General features: G+C 30.6%; 2 protein-coding genes across 4 annotated transcripts in view; one reads left to right on the forward strand and one right to left on the reverse strand.

The window, feature by feature from the left end:
* The first annotated feature begins 66 nt into the window (after window positions 1–66).
* On the forward strand, window positions 67–3,517 carry LOC134727010 (uncharacterized). The gene is made up of 3 exons (XM_063591398.1): window positions 67–457; window positions 1,141–1,248; window positions 2,100–3,517. Exons 1-3 carry the CDS (start codon window positions 131–133, stop codon window positions 2,271–2,273), a joined length of 609 nt encoding a protein of 202 aa, XP_063447468.1. The 5' UTR covers window positions 67–130; the 3' UTR covers window positions 2,274–3,517.
* A 6,031-nt stretch (window positions 3,518–9,548) lies between these two features.
* The window catches only part of LOC134725041 (uncharacterized), a 38,136-nt gene continuing 22,491 nt past the window's right edge, over window positions 9,549–25,193 (reverse strand). For 2 of the 3 annotated variants that reach the window (XM_063588528.1, XM_063588530.1), the window contains exons 8-17: window positions 24,744–24,827; window positions 23,250–23,447; window positions 22,301–22,447; window positions 20,910–20,996; window positions 19,495–19,641; window positions 18,118–18,201; window positions 15,880–16,045; window positions 14,962–15,093; window positions 14,361–14,395; window positions 9,549–13,106 (exon numbers count right to left, since the gene is read on the reverse strand). In XM_063588528.1, coding sequence (XP_063444598.1) covers window positions 13,044–13,106; window positions 14,361–14,395; window positions 14,962–15,093; window positions 15,880–16,045; window positions 18,118–18,201; window positions 19,495–19,641; window positions 20,910–20,996; window positions 22,301–22,447; window positions 23,250–23,447; window positions 24,744–24,827 — 1,143 coding nt within the window. In that variant the 3' untranslated portion in view covers window positions 9,549–13,043. The remainder of the gene's footprint in view (window positions 13,107–14,360; window positions 14,396–14,961; window positions 15,094–15,879; window positions 16,046–18,117; window positions 18,202–19,494; window positions 19,642–20,909; window positions 20,997–22,300; window positions 22,448–23,249; window positions 23,448–24,743; window positions 24,828–25,193) is intronic. The other variant, XM_063588531.1, reaches the window with a different exon arrangement.

A 25,193-nucleotide genomic window follows, 5' to 3' on the forward strand; every position in this document is an offset into this window, starting at 1 on the left:
AGTTCATTTCAGATTTAATTTGTGTAAATGGAAACAATCTACAGACTGAAGTTACAGTACATTCTGATAACGCAATACTTAGTAGCAGCTAGGCGCTAACCAGATATTCTGATGAATAGCCTTCTTTGTTATGATCGATCCCTGTGACAAAGGTCAATCGAAACTACAACAGAAGAACAGCAAAGAAACCCCTTCCACAAGTTCCAAAAAATTGACATTTGAGAGACCTGAAAAAAGCTCAAAAAGTTCAAAGAAACGTCAATTAAAAAGTTCAGATAAAAAACCCACTGGTTCCGACTCTGACGAAGAACTAAATAAAGCATATGATCAGTGTGTAAAAGAAGACAGTTTACTACCAATTTTAAAGCAGGAGCTACGACTTAAGATACAAACTCGACGATTAAGTGAAGGTCAAGGAGAGTTATTACCAGAAAGAGCTGAACCTAAGGTTTATGAGGTTGGTATTTTAATAATGTACTTTTTGACAAAGAGCATATGTTAAACGATCTTGCACTAGTTATAGCTACATAGTAGGTTAAACCCCGAATAATTAAACAATTATCTTATCAAAAAACATAGTTGAATTAAGGTAAGCAACATTGTGACCAGATGAAAAAAACTAACAATTTATTGATACATGCAGTCAAAATTCTGTTATTATAAAAGTAAAGAATAAGCACCTCCTGCACGGACCGCGAAAAATACTGAGAACCCATGTTCTCTGGGCAGGAAAATAGTTCTTGCAAGTGCCATTTCAAAAGACTGAAGTAATAAATCTTCATCAATGTTTAGAATAGAATTAGAATATGAAAGAGTTTGAATCATTTAACATTGAAGAATGAGAGAGGTACTATACACTAATTCGCTGAGGTTGAGTTTTATGCTAAGTAAAAATAATACAACATGGAAGTATGAAAACAGGAACAAAAATGCGTCATGTGATTTATAGATCAAATGAAGATACGGTACTACGTTAAAAGAATGTTTATCTACCAATGTCACGGCAGCTAGGACAATTCAAATTTAAGAACATAGATTTTCTAGTTCAACCGCATAATTATATAGAATAATGCGAGTCTTATTGCAGAAATATTTCCAGATTGAAAGGTGCAATATATGACTGATTTAATTTAATTTTAGCTCACTGAAGAAGAAAGGGAGAAATATCAGCGAAGACTATTACAAAACAGAGATTCATTACGTCGATCACGACAGAAAGAAATAAGGCATGAGGAGATGTTAAAACAGGTAATAATTGAGTGTCATTTACCCTAACAGCGACATATGAATATGTATATACCAAAGGTGTGTTAAAACATTTGAAAGTCTCTTTGCCCAGTTTCATAACGCACACATGTTTTATCTAAATTATATATAAAAAAAAAGAGACAGGAATATATGATAGATATGTAGCTTTTGTTTATAATACATGTACTAGCTATAACATGCATATTACAATGTAATGATAATTGCTTTGTGTCTGGAGACAATTATTTATTCTGCAGGAAGACTTCGCCAATAAAATTTAATATTGGCAACAAATTTTAAGGTTAAAGTGTATTTGAAGAACACCAATTATAGAGAATATCATTTCTAATTACGGTTGGCGTCTTTGTTCTTTCAAACAGAGGGCTGTTAATAATGAAGAAGAATATAACCCTTCTTAACAACATCAAATGTTTATCTTCGGAAATTTTCCTTCACTATACATTTATGTTCATAGCATTCCTAGTGTTGACAAAAGTGTTGCCCTTCAATAAAAATTCAATTAAATGCACTTCATATTTTGTGGTAATGATTTGGTTGCTGTGAATAGAAAATTTCACTTTGAACTAAAAACGCATGTAAATATTTCGCGAAGGAATGTTTATTATGTACCTGGTTTTGTTCTGCCTTTCAAAAAAATCCATAACAAAATTGTTTTACGTTCAAATATGATAACATTTTATATGATATTTGTAAATATCACATCGATACTGTTTTATGGTCTTCATGGGATATATAAGAATAATTTATAGAAACATAAATGCTATTCGAAACCAGCGTCTAAGTCAAATAAGACATAATTAAATCAACATTAATGTTGTTATATTTTACAGACTTTTGATACGGAGAGCTCGAAAGAAGAAAATTTGAAAAGACAAAAGTTGCAACTTTTAACAGAAAAAGAAGATTTGATGAGAAGACTAAAAGAATCGGGAATGGATATCAATGAAAATACCTCTTCCTTTATTTGCAAAGGATGCAAACAGTCGATAAAATATCCTCCATGATATCACGAGTCAATGTCAGAGTTATATTGTTATAAGCATTTACAGCTTTGAATGACACTATTTCATGTGTTGTATGAAGCTTTTTCTCTTTGTTTTGTGCACTGTTCGTTAAATTACAAATTCCATTAAGAATCCTAAAGTTATCAGATATGCATATGGGCGGAGACTTAAAGTACTACCTCAGGAATAGATAACCTTAGCTGTATTTTGCAAAACTTTAAGGAATTTTTGGTCCTCGATGCTCTTCAAATTCGTACTTTATTTGGCCTTTTAAACATATTTTGATTCGAGCATCACTGATGAGTTTTTTGTAGACGAAACTCGCATCTGGCGTATATATAGAATTTTTATCCTGGTATCTATGATGAGTTTTTTTAGCATGATATTTTGTTAAATATTTGATACGCTTATTTTTTAGGGGATCTCAAATTATAGTTGTTAGGTTGAGTTCGAATGTTTTAAAAAATCTAAAGAGTCTGAACATTTATCTCAAGAAAGTTTCACGGTTTTTATTGCTAGCATTAATTTGTTACTCCTGAATTTTACCGTTCCATTGAATTTCAGATTTTCTAGATTCGTTAACATTAACGATGTATTTTTCTCAGATATGTTTAATATCATAACGTTGTTAATTGAAACACGTTTATCTAAACATCCGTGTCATGATCAAGTTATGGTTTACAGCCGATATAAGACCAAACAACTACTTAAATTTTTGAACAGGAAACTTGGAAAAATAAAATGCAATAGGTACACCAAACAGGTATGGAACAACGTGAAAAATAATCAATTAGGTCGCCATATTCAAGATGGCATTAAGAGAGTACTAGGCATACCACATACACTTGATTATGTATTATTATTAGCATTAATCTAGTTAATATCACAAAACACAACGAAGATATGTAAAATGATATGTTTTCCAACTTTATTAAAAAGAAAAGCAAGTCATCATAATGACCCTGAATTCAAAACGTAGCGTTAGAAATGTCAAAATTACACAATTTTTGGATAGTTACGTTTTCACTGAGGTATACAGAGCAAAAACATATATATGAAACATATCTTTTTAAAAAGAAACGCGCCTACAAAATTAGTATTGATAATACCAGTGGACATAATTAATGTTTCCAAAAAGTTACAGTTTTTTCAATATACATTATTGATTTGAATTCAATGATAAAATATAAATGAAACATTCATTTTTGGATTCGAACACAACCAACATACTACTATTGGTAACATGGGACATAAACTATATAATAAGACAAATTCTAAATGGTGTCTCTCAAAAAGTGTAATTTTTAATAATTATAGTAAAAGTATAACTTGAAGAAATCTTTCATTCTACTTGCAATGAAAATGTATTAAATCCTATTATTAACAAGACAAGTGTTTCTTTAGAAAATTGGTTACACAAAACAAATGGTGTCGCAATAGTAACCATTTGTCCTAACAAGTGTTGTAGATCATTATCAAATTATAAATAGTTAAAGTAACAGACAAATGACAAATGAAGGTTTATCAACATTTCTCACATTCTAGTACGGTTTCTTTCTCATAGTCTAATGAACAGTTATAAAATGTTATGCATTGCAATGCCGCTTCAAGTTTTCATATTTCACACGACATTCTTTCTTACGGGCATATAAGCTTTTTTGGTGACTTTGCAGCCTCTGCAACCACTGATTAGATTGACATCAAATACAAATCAAGTATTTGACAATCAAATAAGTCGGGTGTTGCCAAACCATGTTTTGCCCCTTAAACATTTATCTGAAATAGCACTTCTCAGATTAAACCCGTAAGCTGCACGTTTTGAATGTTGAGAAGTGGAGATCTTGCTAGAGCATATTTGTCTATTGGTTTTGTTTCCATGTGAAATATGTTTCTTTAACTCATTCACCAATTAATCGACAAGATATTATAGTGACACCGTGCTATAACTTTCAAGAGCACATATGTTTCTACTTAATTTGGATCCACACAAAGGCAGACAATTCCTCAAATACGTAAGATTCAAATTTAAGGTCCAGGTTGTTTTATTAACTTTTCCAGAAAAAAAATGATACTGTGTAACTATCAATGAATGTAAGAAACATTGGTTACACTCTTGACTTGAATGGTGAACTGGAAAAATCCAAATTTATATCCATGCCAAAAAAATTATCTGCTCATGTTCAATTTGAAGCCTGATGAAACAAGACACAGGCAAGAAAAAAACATTTGCATTAATGGTTCTTATCTGTTTTCTGGTATGATCTTTCTATACAATATGTAAGACATATAAAAGTTTTGTAAAATTTCACTCCTCATAAGAACATAGACATAACATTGATCGTTCTCTTCTGCAGACTGTAACAGAGAAACTGAATGGAATAATGATTAATGTGGATTATTCTGAATTTGGATGTTATTTTAATTATTGATAAGTTCTATAACAACTGATAGTAACTTTTGATGCGCAATTTATATTTTTGAAGAGATTTTGAAAACTGAAATAGCATTGCAAGTGTATTGAAAGATTTTCTAAAGTCGTTTAAACATGATTAACAATAATTTTGAAAATTTACACCTTGTCAGGAACGCTGTTTTGAATATTGTCGCCATATTTAAAGTTTTTCTGTTATAATATGCTAACTTGTGTGTGTATTTAGATGATTATTTATTTTTTATCTTTGTTTTCTTTTTACATTTTTACAGCGACATTTTGAAAACATGAATTTTAATAATTCAATGCTAAAAATTCAAAAGCCAAATGAAATAAAGTTGAAGAGCATTAAAGACCCAAAATTCTGAATGAAATTGACAAATTCAGCTAAATAAAATTAAGAATGGAAATGTATCAAAGAGACAACAACATCTATTCCCGAAAGTCTTTACTTTTTCGAAATATTCTAAGCGTAGTACATAATACACAGATTAGAGTAATTTTGACTTGGTCGGCCATGATATATTTTTTTTCATATCGCCCCATTGCCAGCCCAACCTCCCCCTCTATCCATCCCCCAAAATACGTTTCGAATTCGTCAATACATTCGTTGTAAAGTTCAATAAAGAGATACCTTTGATAACTATCAGTTTAATTTCGATTACTAAGTCAAGTGTTTGGCCTCACCACCTGCTCCTAAATCAGTTGTGTATGTAAACATAATTTTCCCTAGCCCACCTATGTTTCAAAGGAGTAAATTCTACAAATAAAGTTATTAGAACCAATCAAATGTAATAATAGGATTATTAATATTAAGAATATTTTATTTTACTTAGGATTTTGATGTCTGATTATTTTTATATAATGCATGCATATTTTTGTTTTCATCATTGAAAAAATAAAAGTCGATAATAGCCAATACCTGAAACATCTTAACTATATCAATAAAAGTATACCTGCAATAGAATCAGAGTGATTTAATCCTTTGACTGTAACTTATAGAGAAAAGTTAAAAGAAAATAATGATTTAAACATTTTCAGAAGATAATTTAATGTCTTGAAAGATTGTTAAATTTGCAATTGTAATAAAAAATAGTAAAGTATGTTTTTTGTTTACCGGTTTGATTGGAGTTTTTTTTTTTGGTGTAATTTGTTGTACATGTTAAGCACCTGTATTCCCTTTGGTATTATGATTGAAATACCAAATGAAATGAAATTATTAGAATGTCCAATGCAATGTTTCGATTAAATTGCTCTCTAAAAGTGGACAATTGCATGTGTAATACAGGATTCCTGATTATGTGATCGTTGAGTATTTATATGCAACGAAACCAACCGTGCCTTAAAAATAATTATTTGAAGAAAACCACCAATTAGTTGTCGATAATTCTAATTTCTTTTCTTATATGCATTTATCTTTAGCGTTTGTTTTTGTTTTTGTTGCAGTTCGGTGTTTCTGTTGTCTCGTTGTTTTCCTCTTATGGTTGATGTGTTTCTCTCGGTTTTAGTTTGTTTTTACTTAATCGATTATTGACCATTGAACAGCGGTACACTTTTGTTGCCTTTATTTATGTTTCAACCTTATATGTCAACTATGAAACACAGCGTATGGTTAGCAGATGTGACAAAGTTGAAAATATTTTATTGATGAATTTGAAATAAAAATCAAAGTATATAGATTAGAACCGGATATTTATAAATTAACTAGACAAAGCTAACCTCGTTTACCTGCAATATTTTATACATTATATAGTTATTTTCTTGTTTTACTGCATGTCGTTACTTACAAATAGGGATTAGATTGTTTGTGTCAAATAGCATATATATACACTGTTTGTATGTTGTTAATAAATAGACATGGATTATGTTAGTTTCATACTTTTTAATGCCTACCTCTATTTGTGAGGCATCTATATTCTTACAAACATTTGTACATCAACGTATTCAAAATGAATGGAAGGTCAACACATACATCTAAAAACTCCATTTGTCAGCCACCTGACTAACAATAGATTAGAGCTAATTTGTGAAGCAATTACTAGCCAAAAAAGCTGAAGGTGGGTGAAGAAGATGCAAACATCCAATAAGCAGGGCTTCTTTGTATACTAACCTGTATAAATATTTGTAGTTTCATAGCTCGAAAAAGGGACGTTATGCCTTTAAATATAAGCAAAACAACTCTATCGATCAAACGATTCTAAGAGCACCTCATGGTGTCCAAAATGGTTTCTCGTGGCAAAACGAGCCTTAACTCTGAGCACAAATAAATTTCAAATAAAAGGACGTCACAATGTGATCGAAAGACCCTAATCCATAATGCTTGCGCCCTTCTTTTATCATGTGCTCTACCGCAACGAAATTTCATGCGACTATATGCATCCTGGATAATGTTATATTCAGCTGGTTATATTACAATTTTGAGGCAAGTTTTAAAAATCTTTTTTAGACAAGTTAAAAATAGTGAATCAGGTCCAATGTCCAAGATTTTATGCCTGCTTAAACATAACCACAAATATCTTTCATCTGGTGTGAAAATTGCAGTCAAAGACTAACAATGTCTTTGGGATCTACTAACAAATTGAAAGAAGAATGTGTCCCCAGTACAACAGATGCCTCACTGAAAATGTGGTAAAAACTCTTATTTGGTATTGAAAGTAGAAAGATCATATCATAGGAAATATGTGTACTAAGTTTGAAATTGATTGGACTTCAACTTCACAAAAACTACCTAAACCAAAAACTTAAACCTGAAGCGGGACAGACGCACGGACGCACAGACCAGAAAACATAATGCCCCTCTTCTATCATAGGTGGGCATAAAAATAGAAATAAAAGAAACAGTTTATCAGGTAAATCCCACCACATTCTGTAAGAGTCTATCTAAAGTCAACCAGTAATTCAGTGCTTGTCGTTGGTTATTGTGTTTCATGTTTGTTTTTCGTTAATTGTTGGTTTCTTTCGCCGATTTTTTACGCCCATGCTGGTTTATATGGGCCTCTTTTACAGAGGTGCGCTCCTCCAATCAAAATTGCTCAAACACATTTTTTAGAAAAAAAAACGTCAGTAATTTGACATGTTGTCGTGATGTTGACCAAGTATGTATTCAAAAATTCAAGAAACGTACCCGGACTCGCGCCTTACGGAGTTCATGCTATTCCTTTAATTTTTATTAGATCGATTTGTCTTCTCAATCATTTTATGAGAATAGATCATCGGTAAACTACAGTTGCCTTAATCTACTAAAGGATGCACGTGAGTGATTCTCACACCAAATCGACTCTATTCTGTTATGTACTCAAACAGTTGAGTTTTCCTGGACAACATATACATATCAGATAAAATATCCCAAAGATTCCACTGAAACACGTCCTAATGGAAAAATAAAGGCTGGGTGATTTAGTTTCTCCCTATTTTGTTGATAAAAGAAACTACTGTAAAATTGCCTAGTCTGGCTAGCAGATCTTGACCCTGAATTAAATGTTGTAACTTTGGCATAATATTCTAACTGCTCTCAAGTGCAGTAAATATATGGTTTTCCTACTGATTATGTTTGAAAATTTAACTGGTCTAAATTTTTGAGTTTTTCAACAACGTCAAAAAATGAAGGTAGTCCTGTGATGTTGTTTGCCATCATTGAATAAAAAAGTTTTCACTGTTATAGGTTATCCTGTAGAGCAGTCATGAAAGAGGACTCACAGCTGTAAAGAACACATTAACAAACGCACATAGTGACTTTGGTCATTCTTCAGACGCCAGGATTACTGGTTTTCTATGACATTCAACATAAATCCTGAATATGATAAGAATGCACTGTGATTAAAACTACACCATTCTTAAGATAAAAAAAACTATGATAATCTTTGAGATGAAATAAGTAAGAATTTGCTTTTAATGTATAATCCAATTGCACCAAGAGCAGAATAATAGTGCACCTGTTGTCGAAACTTATTTTTAACTATTTTTTTTTAATTAACCAAACACCGGTTAGTAACAATTCTAAAATGTTGGTTCCTTACAAAATACTATTACAAGCATAATATTTTGAGGAAAAAAATCTGGAGCAATTGCAATTCAGAAAGTCATAACGAACATTTTTTTGTCCAAACTGCCTAATCTGACCAGGCTGGTGATAAAAACCAAACCCTCCTGCACCTGAGATGAGCATGCTACCATGGGTCACAAAGAAAGTAATATTACTTTAGGATTTTCTTATTTTACAGTGATTTGGCTGTTATTGGTGCTCTCCAACAATTGCAACTTATTCAAAATTCTGACCAAATTGCAATTTGTTTTATAAAATCAAATTGTTCAACTGGTCCGAAATTTGAACTAACTGCTGTAGAAAACCACAACCAAGTCATGAGAGTGCAAGGTGATAAAATAAAACATACTTACAATGTTATAAGACTTTAACCTCACTTTAATGATGTTGGGACAAATCAGTCTATTAGTGTGTATAGATATGATTATAGTCATTTCCATGCTGAAGGAACTGTTATTATTTTGAATTGCTATAAAATTGTCCAAACTAAGCTTTCATATAGTTTTTCTTTTACATGGAAACGACTATAATAAACTTATACAAACTGATAGACTAATTGTGTCACAACATCATAAAAGTGGAGCTAAAGTCTGATAGGATTGTAAGTATGTTTTAATTAATCACCTTGCACTTTCACATTTTGACTGAACAATTTGGTTTGATAAAACAAATTGGAATTTGGTCAAAATTTTGAATGAGTTGCAATTGGTTGAGAGCAACACTAACAGTCAAGTCACTGTAAACAGGCATATGGTTCCAATATATAAGATAAGCATTTAGGAGTGAAAGTAAAGTCAGAGTGTTCATCATGTTCATGTTTTATTTAACACTTAAAGGGCACATGTACATATTGTACACAGCTAAAGTATATTGTTTAAATTATATGCATTTTTTTCTTCTTAAAACAGAATCAATCAATAGCTACGAATATTAAGTAATTTGTAAAGATATTAATTAGATTGCTCCAGATAATGGAGGCTGTCATTTAAGTTGAATCCATGTCTTCGTGTGACTTTCAATATTGACTCACCCAACTGGTTATTGTATGTAATCAATTGGTCGTAGCCAGGGCATACTTTTACAAACTTATACAAATTTTTAGATTAAAAAAAGGCATTTGATTTTGAAAAAAGTTTCATTTAAATAAGATGGACGTCATTCTATTTCCCAACTGGAACCACTCTTATATCACTTACAACAGAAAGTGCTTACATCAAGCTAATCATAATGAGAAGAATATATAATGACTGGAACTAAACACTCAGATTTAAAATTTTAACTTCTATATAATGTACAAACATATAAATAGTTTCACAAAAAATGTCCATGTCATTTACAAACTTGAACTACATGTATGTCTACTGTGTTTCCATAGTTTTGTCACAAAGTAATTTTTGTTTCGTTAAAATGTTCTAATTGTTAATACTACAAGAAAGAATTAAGAGAGTAGCAGTGTAACCTTATTTTATCACATCCTTAAATTAAGGCAATTGAATTTTGACCCTTTGAAAAGATTGCACATCTTTAACTTAAAGTGGTGATATGTGGTAACTCAAGCCAGCAATGAAATGTGCATTTATCTTTCTTTTTTTACAGCACTTTCAGAGCTTTGAAATTTCTGCTTGTACAATTCTTTAATAAAATATGTCATTTATAATTAATGTACAGACATTCTATAGAGCTTGAAGCCGACTGTGCAAAGGCTGTTTAGCCAGTCAAGGTCGTTAAAAACTTCCATTTGTTGAGTTTGAAGTTACCTGTTTTTGAAGAAAAAAAAACCTATACAGGTTATGTTTATTTTATCCATAATTGATTTATAATACAATAACATCTGGAATTTTAAAATAGAAATGACAGTTCTTACTTTTGTGCCAGAAAATTGTTGAAATGGCCAATTCACATACAATCTTTGGCAATATTAGATATGAGCCAACACCTTAAAGTGAAATGATATTCAAAACAATGAAATAGATTGTATAAAATATACTTTTGCGTAAATCCTTGGCTAAGACATAGTCAAACATTAAGAACATAATTGAGGCCTTTCTGGCCCTTCTGCTTTATATCAAAAATTATAAATAGAAAAAGAGACTATTAACATGAACTACCAAATGTAGAATAGTGAAACAGAATTTTTTTTCCAACTAAATACACTTTAACAGTAAATATTAGAAAGGACAACAGAAACAGCTTACAATATGCATATGAATCAGGCTAATTATTTTCTAAGAAATTTACTCAGGTACTTATTTGGGAGAGCTGTAATGAATTTCAGATTTATCATCAGATACTTTTATTCCTGGTTTAAGTTGAGTTTAACTGTAAAAAAATACAGATTGTTGAACATGAATAATTTCATATATTACAAATCTCAATATCTATATTGTTTAGAAGAAAAACTTTAAATATGGTAATTTTTGTTTGAATATTAAGTCATTGAAAATGCCTAAATGAAGAAAATAAAAGTGTTAGCACTATGACATTACCATAACAAAATGTATATATAATATTTATAACAAAGGTATAATACATTATCTCTTTTCTCTAAAATTTTACTCGGAAGATTCTATATGATCCTTTTCTATCTCAAGATACTTGTGGAAAGAGAATGCATCAGGTCATAAGCGATACATCCTTCGCATATGAAAATAGCGGTGAAAATGTTATCAATGGTCTTTCAAATTAGAGGAAGTTTCTCAGCTTCAACTAATCTAAGGGCTATCACTCTTTAATAAGATTGATGCTGAGAAACTCCCTCTTGTTTCAAAAACAACAGATGTATAAATACTATCCGGTAAAATATAACTACATAGTTAATTCTCAAAATTTAATGAAAATGGTGCATTATTTTCTTTAGGTTAAAGTAAATATGCACTGAGCATCAAATTTAGCATTCTATGTTATATTTAATTTTAATTAAGAGCTTGGTAAAGGGAGATAATTGGTTCCAAGAAAATGACATTTAATTTTAATTAACAAAAGGGAGATAACTTGTGCCAACACAACACTAGTCTTGGAGGTCGGGTAAACAGAAACATCAGTAAATGATAATCTACTCATTCATCTGTTATAATTCTTAATGATATTAATAAAATATAACAAATCTCTTGTGAAGGTGTATAGAACTTAGCAAACAAGCTTTAGACTATGTTCAATGTACTCCATTAGTAAAACTATAGCATTGTGTAAAAAAACTAAAATATTGATAACAGGTGTTCTTTTTCAAATAACACTTTAAACAAGAGATATTGGCTTCACTTGAAAAATTTAGAAAAAGTTTTGTTCTCACACATCAAAGTAAAATGTAAAATATCAGTCCTCTAACGTATAAACAACCCAAGCATTTAATTAACTAGTTTACAATTTAAAAAGTAATTTCTCTTACTTCTTTTACAAAGATAGTCCTTATAGGGGGTCTCATTGGGGGGTTCTGATCCTGGATCCCGCTTACTGTTTTGTCAAATTCCCGTATCCTGCTTACACTATATACGTAAGCAGCTCTTTTTTTTTGTCATTTCCCGGGTCCCGCAAGACCTCATTTCCCGTTTTCACGACACAATTATTTGACTTTCACATGTCACGCTTACAAAAAATCGGCAATCCTGCGTCACGCTTTCAAAAAATCGGCAATCCTGCATCACGCTTAGACCCCAATGAGACCCACCTAATAATCAGTTTAATTTCCACAGAAAGCAGCTTAGAAAGACAGCAAATTTATACAGAGCACAGACAATATGTAAAAAGGTTATAGTGTATACAGTGTAAACAGTAATGTTACAATCTTTAAATATCTTGTAAAAGCAAAACACATAAAGTTATTATAAATTTCATTTCAACAATTTTAATATGATATCTGTTTCTTTCATATTGCGATATTCAAAATTCTCCATCTATCAAAGAACTATGATATAATTGACAATGAAACTGCTGTAATTTTTCCTTTTGTAGAATTTCCTCATCTGAAGGAACAGTCAAATAATATGCAGAATATCCTCTTCATAAAGAACAGTCAAATAATATCTAGAATATCCTTGTCATCAAGAACAATCAATGATACATAGAATATTTTCTCCAAGAACAGTCAAATTTATGTAGAATATCCTGATTAGAAAGAACAGTCATCTCGTAATAACAAATAACAGTCAAATTATCTGTCAGTATAAATTTTTCCTAAAATGTACATCTGATGTCATATTTAATTGTATTTTCATTTTTCCATATTTTTCTGGCTAATGCGAAATATGTCTCTAGAGAATAAGAAACAGATTGATATCCGTCAGTGGATAATGAATAGATTTCACCGCACACAATCTGATGATAAGTCATTCTGTTCTCCATTTTCTCCTCTTCTCCATAATGTCTACAAAATACAATTGTAAAATTGTAAAAATGTTTATAATAATGAGAATTTAGTAGGTAAAGGTGATAAATATAGAATAATAGGTAGTTTCGTTTTTGATACTGACTATATCATGTAGAATATCTAGACGAGCCTGTTAGGGTGAACTGAGATATTCCACATGATATAGTCAGTATCAAAAAAGAAACTACCTATTATTCTGTTTATCAGTTATTATGACGTCACACAATGTATTGCCTAATATTTTCAGTGATACAACCAATACTTTGATACTCATAAATATTAGGCAGTAAAATCAAAGGGAAAATATTGTAGGTAACAGATAACTTTTAGATATTTTATAAATAGTGTAAAGAAGGACCAAAATGTCTCAGTTTATGAAAAAAACGCCAGGTGGTAGTATTTATATGTTATGTCATTACCTTCAATTACTGTTCCATTGAAACACATAATTAATATGGCATTAAGGTGGTACCTAACACTACAGGGAGATAACTCTGTAAAATCAGCTGAAAGTTTTAATTATGTTGCGTTGTTAAGAGAATATTAGGCTTCTCAATGATCAAAATTAGTGTTTGTCAAACTGCTGTATAACCAGTGTAATTTTTCTGATAAAATGTTTGGTTCAAATTTTTTTTAATTTTTATATTTTTGTCAAAGAGTGAAAGCAAAAACTTTGTCAAAATTTTACGAGAATTAAACAAGCCAAATTGATTTTAGTGAAAGCGTTAGGTACCACCTTAACTAACAAATTTAGCTACAATGGGAGTTTTTGCAATAAGATCCCAGTAGTCTCTCTTATTACTCAAGTAATTACTGGTGGTAATTTCTTGGGTAAATAAAATTGATCAGCATTCAAAATATTAGTTACTGCTGGATATTTTAAAATCTCTTTAGAGCTTATGTGTGCAATTGTAAAGCATATACAGACTTTTGATAAAGATTTATGTCTTTTTTCTTTATATAACCATTCTGATATTAATCCATGAAAATATTAGGTACTGGAACACTAACATTTCCAGTAAGATATAAAATAACTTATTTAGTAATCCTTGATGATATATATGTACAATTTATGGGGGGTTCTTTTTTAATGTTATACAAAACAGGCAATTTTCTTTCAATATATTTTTTTAAATTTCAATCTATAATTCATAAAATGCCATTTAAAATCAAGTAAGGTTTCAAAATTTAAAAAAAACACATATACGAAATATTTGAACTCAATGTACTTAATTTAAACATGATACTTACAGGTGAAGAAGATGGGTTCTGAACTGCTGTAATACCTTAAATGTCAATGAAATTTATTTCTTTAAATAAAAAAAAAATTGATGTATGCATAAGGTATCACATCTAAATTGTAAATTTTTCCAGAATTTCTTAATAAAGATTGTAATTTCATCACTTCGAGGTCTATTTCCTGTCAGAAAATTAAAATATACAATTGTGCATGGTTTTGAACAAATTTTCTGGAATATTATTCTCCTCATTTGACCTATTTGCCAATGTTTTTATATCTGATATTTGATTACAAGATAAAATTAACTTTTAACATATAGGGAAGGTTTGGGGTTTGTAAATAATATCCTAATAGCCAACATATTTGTTTAGTCGATATCCAATTAGGTGAATATTAAAAAGAAGATGTGGTATGATTGCCAATGAGACAACTATCCACAAAAGACCAAAATGACACAGACATTCACAACAATAGGTCACTGTATGGCCTTCGTCAATAAGCAAAGCCCATACCACATAGTCAGTAATAAAAGGCCCTGATAAGTCTGCAATAAAATATTGTATAAGTTATGGTTTTTGAAGGCATCATCTATCTATTATGACTGACACTCACCTGGTAATTTTATCTTCCCACACATTTCACACACCGACCGAGTTGGATGGTTAGAGTATGTACAATCATCACAGTTCCATGCACCTGGTTGCTGTTCTTGTGGGTATCTCTCTCTATTACTCTGAAGGTTGCCTGAATAAAATGAAGGGTAACAGGCTGATTTTTATAGTTCGTTCTTATGTTGTACTGTTATACCACCGTCCCAGGTTAGGGTCAGGATTGGGGTTCCGCTAACATGTTTAGTCCCGCCACATTATTAATGTATGTGCCTGTCCCAAGTCAGGAGCATGTAATTCAGTGGTTGTCGTTTGTTTATGTGTTACATATTTGTTTTTTTCTTTCATTTTTTTTACATAAATGAGGCCTTTAGTTTTCTCGTTTGAATTGTTTTACGTTGTCTTATCAGGGCCTTTTATAGCTGACTATGCAGTATGGGCTTTGCTAATTGTTGAAGTCTGTACGGTGACCAGTAGTTGTTAATGTCTGTGTCATTTTGGTCTTTTGTGGAAATTTGCCTCATTGGCAATCATACCACATCTTCTTTTTTATATTTTACCATAGTTTTTATAATTCAGAATTTATCTCACTCAAGTATTTCTTAATGTTCGAACAAGGTTTCAATGTCTTAAAATCTAGCCTTTTAATTTTTTCTGGATATGAATAATGAACACAGATTTATTGTTGTTCATCTTTATTTTAGGGAGGAGTGGTGCTGATTTTTTTAATTTCGTTTTTTTTTATTAACTAAAAATCAAAATTCTTTTGGTTCTTTCATTTTCATGGGTACAAATTTTCATCTTTTTATGGAATTTTTTATTTTCCTTGATTTTTGATTTCATGGTTTTGCCATATGCATGTAGTCTGCATGTAATTTTTTTTTGATAAATTTGTTTGATAAATGAATGTTTTGTCTCATACCTGGTCCAACTTGATTCTGGTGGAATATATAAGGAGGTGATGGCCTAGCATATGGATCACTCTCTGGTTGTACCATCAATGAATGCTGAGGTCTTGTCGATGTGATGTTTGGTGTAAACGTTGGAGGTACTTGTTGTGATAAAAGTTGACTTTCCAACTGACGAACCTGAAAAACACAAATTATCAAATTATAAGTATTATGTGAGCTTTAATTCTTATAATTAAGTTCAATTGAACATGCAAAACAAAATCACCAAAAAAAATATTTAAGGAATGACTAATATTTTTTCTGTCTATGAAGAAATAACATAAAAAATTTGGTGCACACTGAATAACACGCATAGCTGATTATTTAACAGTGTGCACCACATTTTCTATGTTATTTCGAATAGACAGAAAAAATATTACAGTCATTTCTTATAATTCAATTCTAAATTCCATTTTAAACTGTAGAAAAACATGAAAAAACATTGATGACCTCACAGTCACATGACTAAATTATGTCTATGGGCTGATAACAAAATAATGTCAGCCAATCAGAAAATGCATTACATTCAAAATTAAATTATTGACCCATATGAAGTATTCAAAGGAATAAAAGATATTAAAGCTTCATTCAAATTTTAATGCATATATTAAACTTAAAAAATAATGTTACAATGAATTAAGAATTGTTCAATCCTAAGAACATAAAATTTTAAAACATTGTGGCTCAAATTAACTCTCTTTAATTTGTTTAGCTCCCCCATATTCATGGTGGATAACATAAAATTTTAAAAGTCTCTGTCTATCATCTGTCTGGGCACAGTTAAAACAAATGAGGAATTTCACTACCAAATCATATGGAGACTGTTTGAAAAAAGAAAGTGTTCTCTGCTCAAAAGATTGAGGAATGTCATACAGCACATTTTTCTTGATCCTATAACATTTTCCAAATATGTTCTTTTTACGCAATATATATACACAGCCAATTTTGCATAGGTACTATGTCTGTACCATTAATATGTAGTACTGGAAATTTACTCTTACTATTTAGTACTATTTTGTTACTCTAAAATTATTGTAATATATAGGTATCTGTATTTTACAGTACTTGATTTGTACTTGAAAATTTAAGTGCTACATATTTTGGGTTTTCAGGTTACATTTTCAGCATTTTGATAGAATGTCTATTTCAAATCTCTTAGAATTATGATTTTCAAACATGGAATATTGTGATTGCTTTTGATATTATTTCTGTACCAAAATTTGAAGTACAAATCAAGTACTGTAAAATACAGTTACGTAAATAGTACAGATTTTAAGTACAAAAATAGTACCTATGCAAAGTTGGCTGTGTATATAGCTAAATGTCAGTTTTTACAGGATCTGATATATATATTCAGTATTAGACTCTAATCAATAAAAACATATGTAGAAAGTTCAAGTATTACAAATCTCAGGTCATAGAATCGAAAATAGGCAAAAGATATATCTTATTTAAGACAAGCACCAGCAGTTACATATCAATTAATTAAACAATTAAAAAAGATATTTGAATAATGCCCTTCTAGCTAACTCTTTTTTTCATTTGCAGAAATTTAAAAAAATGCAATATTGATGGAAACATGACACTGAGGAAATCTTTAATAAACTCATCATAGATATCAGGACAAAATTTGTATATACGTCAGAAGTGTGTTTCCTTTACAAAAGACTCATCAGTGACGCACAAATCCCAAAAAGTTAAAAAGGCCAAATTAAGTATCAAGTTAAAGAGCATTAAAAACAAAGTTCCTAAAAGTTTTGCCAAATCCAGCTAAGGTAATCTATGAATATACTGGTTTTGCTTCATAAATATCTATTATATGAGTAATACAATAATTATTCACTCCCATTACGATGAATTGTAATATGAATTAAAAATATGATGCAGCGCTATTGCAATTCATTGCTCTGATATCACACAAAGTGCAGTGCTATCTAAACAAATGAACACCCTATGGATTTCATAATTTATAAATTTCCTGTGTTGTTTATCTGTACAGTTTCGATCAAGTGATACACCAATTTTAATCTATAGAGATGATGTCAAATATTGGTGTACAAATTCAATGAAAAAGCAAAATTATTTCCCTTTACATATATATAGTGTTCTATTTACTAAAAAGTATGTAAAAATGCAGAAATTTCATATCATGTAAATAATAAGTATAATATGATTTTTTTTAAATGTCACTCGGTGCTACTTTAACTCACTTTATTTCTGAGTTCAACATTTGCACTATTAAGTCTAGTGCTCTCTTCAATGGCTTCTTTAACATTAACTTCTGCTGTTTGAAGCTATAAAGAAAATTTTAATGTCAACCTTTGTCGTTGAATTCTTCACTCATTTATTATTTTTTCTATTATTTTTCCAACATTTGTTTTATTTACAATAATATCAGTATCTTTATTTCATTATGTAAGGTTGCTAATTTTCTTTCAATTTACTATGAAATTTCTTTCAATAAATTTTTAATATTGTTTTTTTTTTTTTTTTTTTTTTTTTTTTAAATATCTGAACATGTTGAAGCATACCTTACTTGTAGATTGTTGTGTATCCTGTATTTAACAATCAAGTAAAGTAATTGTTCCCATGAAAATGACTTTTTATCATTTATACACATTTGAAAGCTTCTACCTTTACAAAAAGTTGTCATGGACAAAGAATTCCTGATCCCACTAGGTTTTGAATTCCAGCGATTTGTGAAATGAATGATGATGATGGTGATGGTGATGACGGTGATGGTGATTATGGTGATTGATGACTGTTTTATGACCAATGGCAAATTAAATGCATATTAAGGACGAGTACATGTAAATATGATATGAATATTAATCCTGCTTTGCATTATAAGACAGAACACTGAGCTGGATTTTTAACATGCTAGTTCACAAGGTCAGAGTCCCTAAGAAGACACATTGTCCTACAAGGACATACTGTGGATTCATGGATATTCGTTGGATACCAATTTTCTTAGGTTTCGTGGGAAAAGGTGAACGACGAATTCAAATGTTCAACGAATAACATATTTTCAATAGGCCTTGTATATCGAGATTGGCAAAACCACGAAATCAAATTTCCACAAATGTGCAAGTTTTCAGCATTCCACGAAAAATAAATGAATCCACAGTATTATTTTGACTCCAAGCTGACCAGTGCTTACTCTTACTTTTTGATGTCATTGTATAATTATGGAAAGAATACGTCAAAACAATCCACAGTCCAGGGTTATAACTCAGCAACAGTACATGGGTCAATTAGCTTAAATAATCACAAGCTGAGTGATGGTGTTTTTCTATTTGATTTGGCTTTAACATACCCAAGATAATGTACTAAAATTTTGATTACTTTTGGATTGAGGAAAATCATATTTTCAAGGATACTTGATTTTATGGTTTTTCCATTATCTGCCTTGCTGAAATATAAATGAATATGATGTGCATGGGACATAGCTTGCATACATCTCAGTCTTCATCAAAACAGTGATGTAATAGTTAGGGTATTAGTCAGGAAGATTAACATTTGGACCATTATTCAACAATTGCATTGTAATCTCACACAAATCTTCTGAATTTACAATAAACAATTACCTGAGATTGATATCTTTTATTCTGATCAACAAGCTTGTGATTTTCTGTTCTAAGTTTTCCTAATTGTTTATTTATGTCATCTTTTTCTGACTGAGCCTTAGCTCTATCACTTCTCTCTCTATCAAAATCCTCCTGGAAAACTGTAAGCTAAAAAAGAACAATTTTACATGTGAGAGTAAACCTGGAGATAGAAAACATGTTCTCGCAAAGATTTTAAGGTGTTAGACCTTGGTTCAGGAAGATAACTCTTTAAATCAGTTATGTGTTTGTAAAAGTCAAGTTTCATCAACATATTTTAAGCATTTACCTGAAACAGATTGAAAATGATCTATGTAACATAGAAGCTTAGAATATATTTATGAAAATGGTTGACAAGAACGTACTGATGATTTTAAGAGTTATTTCCCTTAACCTAGGTCTACCTCCTTAATAACAAGAATCTGTGTATGTCCTACACCATGCTCTATATTTCACAACACTATGTATAGAATACTGCTTATATACTGTATGTTTCAGATATTTTAAAAAAGTATTTTAAAATTATATTTCACAATCATAAAAATAATATTTGATATTGACGTATTATCTAGCCATCAGTTTAATGTTTGTAAAAACTTCTTAAGAATTAAGAGTTTCTGAACATTAAAGTTGTTATAAAATTAACTAATTTAATTTTGGATGTAACATGTCTTCTGATTGGCTGACGTTATTTTGTTATCAGCCCATAGACATAATGAAGTCATGTGACCTTGACATCATCAACGCTTTTTCATGGTTTTCTACGGTTTAAAATGGAATTTAGAATTAAATTATAAGAAATGACTATAATATTTTTTCTGTCATTCGAAATAACATAAAAAATGTGGTGCACACTGTAAAATTAACCCGCTACGCACGTTATTCACTGTGCACCAAATTTTTTATGTTATTTCTTCATAGACAGAAAAAATATTACAGTCATTCCTTAAATGAAAGTATGACTTATATTGTGTCAGTTATTTTATTTTTTTCCAAGTACAAGACTATTCTCTGGTGCCAAGAAAATAGCAACTTATAACACATTTATGCCTATATGTATTAAAATTTACATGATCGAGAGGCATCTTATCCCTTTCCTCCATAGTGACGCCTTTCAACGCCACCCCCTTACTCCATAATGACGCCTTTTGACGCCTGTGTAGTACCTCAGTTAAAGTTTTGACTACATAGTGTCTGCAGTAGACTTAATAAAATTTGTATCTAATATGAAAAGGAATATTATAGGAATATCCGACCTCAATCTATTTGATGAAATGTTTTTATGCAGTGCATTAATACCTCAAAGCATATTTTCAGCATTCTATTGAAAAATCCTATGTGAATAGAGTATGCAAAAAAAATAATTCAATGGAGGAAAGGGTTAAGATTAAGTTTACCTGTTCTCTCAAAACAGCTATTTCTGTTCTTAGGTCTGAGTCAGAAGACACATGAATAGCCTGTATACTATCTCCACCTATACCTTGCTGTAAATAAATTATAAAAACTTATATATCAATCATCATGCCACCCTGCATACCCTCAGGTATCCACTTTATGGACTCTGCCGTACTACAGACTCACCAGGCGTTGGTTCACTTTCGTTTGTAATTGAAATTATCATAAGTATATAACATGTGTTATGAAAGAACTTCAATTCCAATAGCTTGGGACTATATATTTGGGTTAAAGTCTGGAAGAACATGATTTATCTATTTAAAACTGTTTTGAACAAGCTTTCATTAACTGTAAGTTCTCTAAGATTAGTACTTTGTCTTTATTAAAGTATTTGTTTTTGGTAAAAAAAAACACAAAAACTTCTCGATCAAATAAGTCAAGCAATTTGCAACTGATTTTAAAGTTTGTACTTATGTTGTGCAACTACACCTTTGTCACAGTATACGATAATGTTTAAGCACTCACAAACATGATTAACCCGCCACTTTCTGTATGTGCATGTCCCAAGTCAGGAGCCTATCATACAGTGGTTGTCATTGGATGCTTTCTGTTATATTATGTTTTTTGTTTATATATTGTCATAAGTTATGCCATTAGTTTTTTTCTTTTGAATTGCTTCACATTTTGACCTTATTAGGTGATATTGCAGTATGGCTTTTGCTGATTGTTGAAGTCCTTACGGTAACCTATACTTGCTTGAATCTACGTCTTTTAGGCTCTGGTGGATAGTTGTCGGAATGGCAATCATACCACATCTATTTATTTATACTGTAAGGGATTTATAACCAAAAAGATTAATTTATAGAGATATTGTATCACATCAAAATAAGTATTTTGTTTCAACATAAGCCATGTTCAGAATTCCTAGATACACAGATCAGGTCACAACGATTACAACCTAGGATCACCCTGCTTTTTGTCTATTCATATGAAAACAATACATATTTAATCTTTAAAACACATAAGTTGTATTTCAGTTTTGAATTATAATTCTGTTTGGGTTATAATAATTTTTTATCAAAATTATAAGTAAATAAAAATATTACTAGAATATTAACATCAATCTTGAATTATTCATGATGGTACAAGTCATTGCATTTTAAATATCTTAAGAGTGTACTTAGGTCAGGTTAGGTAAAAAATTAAGAAATTAAGAGATTAAAATTGATACTATAAGCTGGTAGAGCATCAATTAAGGATAAAAATAAACTAAAAATATTGATAGGTCATGGACCTCCTTTTCGAGACACAAATTCCAAAACCTCACCTAAGTACATCCTTAAACTTCAAAAATATAATAAAGTGACCATTTTAGACTTCATTCTCAACCTACCCTAAGAACACTAAGTTCTGCTTCTCTGGCTAATTGTTCTCTGTTTATTGCATTTAATGATTCCTCTAATTCTCTCTTCTCTCTTTGCATCTGTTCATATAAAACTTGGTATTCTGCTAACTGAGCTTGAAGGGCATCTTTTGCAGACTGCAATGAAAGTTTAAGTGTTAAGAGAGTTTTTCAAATAATACAATTGATAATATGAGTGACAGCTGATTAAAATAGTTATAAAGCCAAGCAAGTACAAAGTTGAAGAGCATTGAGGACCCACAATTCCAAAAAAATGTGCCAACATACGGCTAAGGTAATCTATTCCTGGGATAAGAAATGAATATGAAAACCCTTCACACAGAAAAGCTGATATATATAAATCCTGAATCCAAATCTCACAAATCCTTGTAATGTAGTTCCTGAGAAAAATGTGACAAAAAAACAAGCAATCCAAGACATGGTATAGTTTATCATTGTTTTGTTTGTACTTGTGATTTTGTTATCTATTGTATCATTTATAATAACAAAGCAAAGGTCTTGTCTTTGACCCTGGTTTCAATTCCCATTCTTACTTATACAGTCGAACCTCATTGTGTCAAAGTTGAAGGGACGGACCGAAGTATTCAACTCATCCAAGGTTCGACTCATCCGAGGTCGAGTGTGTCGTTATAAATTTTGAATGCATGAAATACGGTATGAGATTTGTGTAAACCAGATACAATGAACAGTGTGTCTTTTTTTTCCAATAAGACACTTTATGATTGTGCATTCAATCTCCATTTTCGGTCCTTCGTAATAATTAAAAACACAAGTACAGATGAAAATCATGCACAAATAAAATCAATACTGTAAATTCAGAAATTAATGCGAGGTTTTTATTATTGCGAAATTGCTCGCGAAAATAAGTTGGTTTACAGTATTGAAAAAATTTAAACAGACGTTAAGATTTATTTTTTACCTCTTCATCCTCAAGTCTGTTTTTGGTAGTTAGTAAAATTCTGTCATATTCACATCTTCGTGTTTCATCTTCTAAATTCATTTTTGTAAGCTGTTCTTTTAAAGTTTCAATCTGATATTGAGAATGTTTTGTTTTATTTTCTTGGTCAGATCTCATTTCTTTGAACATTTTCTCCCATCTTGAATTGGCTTGCAGCAACTAAAAAAATAAAAATAGTAAATATTTACAATGTAGTATACAAAATAGTGTTATACAGTTTTATTCTTGATATTTTAATTTTGGATCGTGTGTTTCTGAGACAAGATTGAATTAATCATTTGATCTGGTACTTAAGTCTAACACATGTCATATAATTAGCAGCATAACAACAACCCTCAATAGAAAAAGTCCCATCATATTTAATTAAGGAATGACTGTAATATTTTTTCTGTCTATGAAGAAATAACATAAAAAATTTGGTGCACACTGAATAACGCCCGTAGCGGGTTATTTAACAGTGTGCACTACATTTTTTATGTTATTTGGAATAGACAGAAAAAATATTACAGTCATTTCTTATAATTTAATTCTAAATTCCATTTTAAACCGTAGAAAACCATGAAAAAACGTTGATGAAGTCAAGGTCACATGACTAAATTATGTCTATGGGCTCATAACAAAATAATGTCCGCCAATCAGAAGATGTGTTACATCCAAAATTAATTTATTATTTGATAAAAGAAGAAAGTGTCTGAAGATTTCTATGTCCTTGCTCAAGCTTTACAACAAAATTGGGAAAGATGGACAGGCAGCCATAGTCATGGGTTACACTTATAGCCAACACCATCATGATCAACTACAGGGGCATAATAAAAGGAGATACTATATGGATTCATTATTATTCCCAGCATACAAGTTTCTTTAGTTTTCATGGCTACAGGTGAACCATGAATTAAATGGTTTAAGAAATAAATAAATTTCTATAGGCTTGTATGCAGACTTTATCAAAACAATGAATTAAAACAACCAAAAAAAATGAATTCACAGGATTTGATTTATATCAATGACACAGTAACCATATGTATAAAACAAAAACCAAAAGAACCATCTAATGAGTGGGGTAGGTGGGGTCCTGATCCCGCAATCCAGGGCTTAAAAACATGAAATCCCGAAATCCCGAAATTAATAACACGAAATCCTGAGGTCCCGAAATTCAAATAAGAATACATGAATCACGAAATCCAGAGCTCAAAAACACCTGTTCCCGGAGTCCTGATAAAGGTCCTATCCCCCCTCTCTAATGGTCAAAATATTGTTAAATGCTTGCATTGCAAAAATCAATTGTAATGCCAAAATTTGAATTCAAATTACCATTGTTGTCCATTCGTTTGTTGAGTTTTATCCTTTGATTTTGCCATTTGATTAGGGACTTTCTGTTTTGAATTTTCCTAAGAGTTCAGTATTTTTGTGATTTTTACTTTTTACCATTAGTTAAATAGAAAGTTATAAACTAACCTCTCTGTTTTGCTGTTCCAGTTTTTGAAGTCTAGTTGAATTATCTGACATCTGTGTTGACTCTTTTTCTATAATTTTACTCTTCTGAGAAAATAAATAAATAAAACCAATTATAAAAGGACATGTCAAATTTAGAAATGCCGGAAATATGATTTACTACATGTATAAAATACAAAACAAATAGTTCATAATCTGATCAAAGAAAACTTGAAAGTTATTAAAGGAACAATGTCTTTTAATCTAATTTACTAGAAAAGAAAAATTGTAGGAGCATCAAAACAGACAATGACCAATGAGGCGTTGGGAAGAATGTTTCTCTAATTTTTGTGCTATTTTCCCATTTCCTGACTGGTGTGAGAAAAATATTTCTCCTCACTAGGGAAAAATGGGTTCTCAGCAAATGATTAGTCGAAATTTGATTATGACGTCAAAATGTTTTGTTTTCTTCTC

This window comes from Mytilus trossulus, chromosome 7, assembly GCF_036588685.1.
Source record: "Mytilus trossulus isolate FHL-02 chromosome 7, PNRI_Mtr1.1.1.hap1, whole genome shotgun sequence".
NCBI lineage: Eukaryota > Metazoa > Mollusca > Bivalvia > Mytilida > Mytilidae > Mytilus > Mytilus trossulus.

Excerpts from the sequence above, each read along its gene's own strand:
- LOC134727010 (XM_063591398.1), top strand. The coding sequence starts at position 131 with ATGATCGATCCCTGTGACAAAGGTCAATCGAAACTACAACAGAAGAAC. Across the intron at positions 458-1,140 it reads CTGAACCTAAGGTTTATGAG|CTCACTGAAGAAGAAAGGGA; the intron begins GTTGGTATTTTA and ends ATTTAATTTTAG. Across the intron at positions 1,249-2,099 it reads ATGAGGAGATGTTAAAACAG|ACTTTTGATACGGAGAGCTC; the intron begins GTAATAATTGAG and ends TATATTTTACAG.